This window comes from Benincasa hispida, unplaced genomic scaffold (assembly GCF_009727055.1).
Source record: "Benincasa hispida cultivar B227 unplaced genomic scaffold, ASM972705v1 Contig557, whole genome shotgun sequence".
NCBI classification, from domain to species: Eukaryota; Viridiplantae; Streptophyta; class Magnoliopsida; order Cucurbitales; family Cucurbitaceae; genus Benincasa; species Benincasa hispida.
In genome coordinates this window covers 738,461-743,078 of record NW_024064924.1, presented here as the reverse complement: position 1 = coordinate 743,078, position 4,618 = coordinate 738,461, and the positions used below count along the sequence as shown (strand labels likewise).

Here is a 4,618-nt window from a genome sequence, read left to right as displayed (position 1 = left end):
TCTGAGGTGTTTCATGTTATATATATTCTTTCGAGTTTATTTTATTTATATTGGTTTGATTAGTTTTTCTTTTCATGTTAGTTTATTTAGTTTATGCTAACCCAATACCAAGATATTAGAGAGAGATGGAAAACAGTAAACTCTAGATATATTCCCCCAAGTGACGATTTGGATTACCTAAGTCACGGTCTTGTCCTAAGAAGTCGGTCAGTAAATTTTGGTACCGTTAACTAATTAATTAGTTAATTAACTACAATTATAATTAGCTTTAGTCGATTAATTGTAGTTATAGTCAATTAATTCAATATATCATGGATGAGAACAATGTAGTTTTAGTCTATAATGGTAAAAGTTTGTAGTTTATATTTTAACTAATTATAATTGATAGCCATTTTGGCTATTAAATCATGAAAAAGGTTAACTTATCAAACTAACACAAACTAAAGAAACTCAAAATAATAAATATAACATGAAACATCTCAGAAAAAAGTAAGAAAATGATTTCAAAATCTTATCAAATTTACCTGACTTTACTAATTTAAAATTTAAAAAGTATATTCCACACTTAAAAATAATCAAACAAAAAACAAAGTATTATCCAAATTCAAAACTCGAGTGGAAAAAAACAGACTAAAAAAAAGGAAAAAATTACGTTAAAAAGCAACTCAAAAACGTTTTCTTTTTAAAAAAACATTAATTCTAAATTTAGTTTTTAAAATAGAAATAAATTTATTTTGATTTTATGTAATATTTTATTGTTTTCAGAATCAGAACTTGCAACATTTTTAGAAACATTTCCCCAAAGAGTCTGTAGGCTGTGCTCGACCAGTTACGGCAAGACCTTATAAAAACCAACCCATCACACGTGCCCCCACCATCGTTTTTGCCTGCGTGACACTCTTGTAAAGATGGAGAAGGCTCCGTCGCCTTTGTTGTTGTTGCTGCTGCTCTCTTTTCTTGCCGTCATCTGCTCCGCCGTTGAGCCGGCTCCGATCACTGTGAAGCCCGATGTCGCTCCCGTGTCCATTCCAATCAACTACATCCAGGTCCGCGTTTCAACTCATATTATTCTCAACTGTCGCTTTTGTAATTTTCTTTCAACTTCTTTGTAATCTTCTTCTCTTTGTTTCTTTTGTGTTGCGAAGAAAGTCGGAAGCTGCTCTTACGATGTTACCGTAGTAACAAGCTGTGCATCTTCTTCATCTATCACTGGCGAAATCGGTATTCTGTTTGGAGATTCTCATGGAAATCAGGTTTTCTTTCTCTTCTGTCCCTTTCCCTTTTTCAGAGATGAAATTTTCCTCTGTTTGGGGATTAGAAATTATCGAGAATGTGAAATAGTAGGGGTTTTGAATTACGAACTTAGGGGTTTTCCTTTTCTTTACCTCTTTTTGAAATTAATTTTCCTGAATCCAAACAAGACTATGCGTTCTGTTTCTAATCTTACATTAGGATGATTTTCGCCAGAACAATAAACTTCACATTAGTTGTTAATCAAGCTATGAATATAAATAGATTAATCTTTTCCGATGGATTCTTGTTTTGTGTTTGATTGAATGATTTCACACATTGATAACAGATAATCGAGAAGAAATTGAGTAACGAAGACAAGGTGTTTGATAGTTGTAACACAGATAGCTTCGTGCTGAAGGATCGACCCTGCAGCGTCCAAATGAGTTACATGTATATCTATAAGGATGGGGCTGACGATTGGCTTCCGAACTCTGTTGAAATCTCTGGCTCTGGAATCAAACCCCTTCTGTTCATCTTCAAATCCTCCATCCCAAGAAACACTTGGTTTGGCTTTGATTTGCGCCAATTTCCTTTCCCATCGCCGCCCTCCTACGACCCGGCCCCTCCTCTTCCCTGGTTGTTTCCTCCTCCTTCTCCTCCTCCTTCTTTTCCCCTACTACCACCGCCGGAGCCAATTCTTCCACCGCCTCCTCCACCTGAGCCTGTTCTTCCACCAGTGCCTCCGTCTACTCCTCCATCGTCCTCCAGCAAGATCTCAGGTCACGCATGGGGTATGGTATCTGTGATTTTGGGATTGTTGACTGGCCTTCTGTGATTCTGCAGCAGCTGCTTGGTTTATGTAGTAGTTTATTGGTAGGTAGATTTTGTAGTGGTGGGTGGGTCATGGGTGATATTATGTTGAAGTTTCTTCCCCCATTTCGCACCATGTTGTAGGGATCTATGTAAGCTTTTTCAAAGCTTTGGTGAAACTTTATCTTTCTAGCTTGTATGGGAGTGGTGCAATTCTACAGCTACTGCTTGTTCTATGTGGCTGTTGGTTGAGAATGGTGGCTGTACGGTGGTGGGTGATGCTATATTTAATATTTCACATCCCCTTCTCCATCATGTCTAATGGTCTATGTAAGCTTCCAGAACTTTAATGAACTTTTTTTATGTTTTCACGTTTTCTGTTGCTTTTTCCATGATAGTGGGCTCAGCTTAATCTAACTAAGTTGTTCGGTGTTTTGTTTTGTTCTTTTTTTTTTTTTAAAAAAAAAAACAATGTGATGGGGATGTATTTTTTAAAAATTTTTTTTTTGACAAAGTACAAAAATCACAGTTGAAGTATAACGATTGTTACAACTACAACTTCAAATTTTCAATTATAGAAAATAAGTCTTTAAAAACTTTTATAAATGTTAAAATTAATTATAGAAATTAGACTCTCAAATGATAAAAATTAAACTCTTAAATTTATAAAATTATTACAATTATGTAAGTTTGAGAGTCAAATTTTAATATTTGTACAAGTTTAGAGTATAAATATAACTACCACCATATTTTAGAGGAGGTTTTTATGATTTGCCCATTTTTTTTTTAAAAAAAATGATGTAATAAAGTATTATAATCAATTGAGCTATAGGCACAAGCATGTCACGAGTATTTTTGTTTATATTTCAACCATGATTACAAGAAACAAAATAAATTATTTATGTTGAAATGAATTTAGCTCAATGCTAATTAGTATGATCTCTTCTTTTTTAGAGGTCGAAAATAGGATAATCTATTTGTGTTGTTGCACTCGAGAATAAAAATGAGATAAAATCACATATTATATGAAAGGAAAAAAAAATAAAAGGTTCTTGAATAGAGATTAATAAATTAAAGCATTCAGCAGGATAGGTTTTAGATATCGATGATAAAAAGTAAAAATATGCATAGAAGCTTGAGAACTATACCAGACTTTAGCTGCATATGATAATCATATGAACACGTGCATGAAATTAGTCGTAACATATAATTTCCAAATCTTCGTTCAAAATAAAATAATATAATAAAAAAATTAAAAAACAGAAATGCAATTCCCTAGAAGGTTCTTTTTCTTTTTTCTTTCTAAATATAGGAATAGGAAAATTCAACCTGATTTTAAACATATGCTAATTAAGTCAAGCTCTTGTTAGTTTTTCTAAAAGATTCTTCTATGCCATATCTAATTTTTCACACTGATTTTATATTTGACCTTTAACAAATTTGAATTTGATTCTATTCAACACATACCGTGATAAAATCACTAGATAAATTCATGACTTTGTTTTATTGTTTCAATCTAAAAAGTATCATTACTAATAGAGATGGTTGTTCTCAATTTTATACCTATTTTCTTATCCAATCCATGTGAAATTTTATATGCAGTTTCAACCCCTAAAGCTATTCTTATTTTCACACTATATTTTGTGGTCTAGATGAATACAAATGGACTATGAATATAATTTGAAAAAGAAAAATGGTGGGTGAAGTTGATGTCAATTTCATTATTTGAACTTTGATATGTGTGTACTAGAATTGTCAAAAGTCACTTTCTATAATAACCTAAACAAAATTATTTAAAAAAAAAAATGTACTCAATTTTAATCTTGCTAAAAGTGACAGGTGGGTGAAAATTGTGGAACCATTTTATTGTTATCTAAGAAAATGATATTGTTCACATTTCCAGATAGAACTTGGAATTTTAAACAAGACACTTTTCTTCTCATTTCTCTTCCCAATAAAAAAAAATCAAAATTTAAAATTCTGAACTTATTATTATAATGATCGAAACTAGCCAAACAATTAATGTGTATCAAGGAAGTCCGTTTTCCAATAAATTTGCTATAAAACGATTAAGACGAACAATTTCAAAGATGATAAGTAAAATGCAAAAATACACAATATGAAACATAATACAATGTTTATAATGATGTAATAATGTATTATAATCAATCAAACTATGTATATACACATATAAGCATATCATGAATATTTTCGTTTCTATTTCAACCATGATTATAAAGAAACAAAATAAGTCATTTATGTTAAAAGTGAGTTTAGTTCAACAGTAATTAATATGATTTCTTTTTTTTTCTAGAGGTTGAAAGTTCGATTTTCTATTTCTACCATTATTGTATTAAAAATAATATAAATATAAATATAAATTTGAAGTCACCTATTATATCAAATCAAAGAAATTGTTTTTTAATGATGGTCAATAAATTAAAGCATTCAGTAGGATAGGTTTTAGATATTGATGATAAAAAGTAAAAATATACATTGAAGCTTGAGAACCATACTAATAATAATAATAAATAAAATAAAATAAAAATCCAATTGCCAAGAAGAATCTTCTTTC

The 4,618-nt window shown here is 30.9% G+C and overlaps 1 protein-coding gene across 1 annotated transcript; it reads left to right on the top strand.

The window, feature by feature from the left end:
• The first annotated feature begins 785 nt into the window (after positions 1-785).
• LOC120069721 (embryo-specific protein ATS3B-like) lies at positions 786-2,414 on the top strand. Its single transcript, XM_039021509.1, has 3 exons — positions 786-1,046; positions 1,146-1,253; positions 1,580-2,414. The coding sequence occupies exons 1-3, from the start codon at positions 909-911 to the stop codon at positions 2,066-2,068; spliced, it is 735 nt and encodes a 244-aa protein (XP_038877437.1). The 5' UTR covers positions 786-908; the 3' UTR covers positions 2,069-2,414.
• The last annotated feature ends 2,204 nt before the right edge of the window (positions 2,415-4,618 follow it).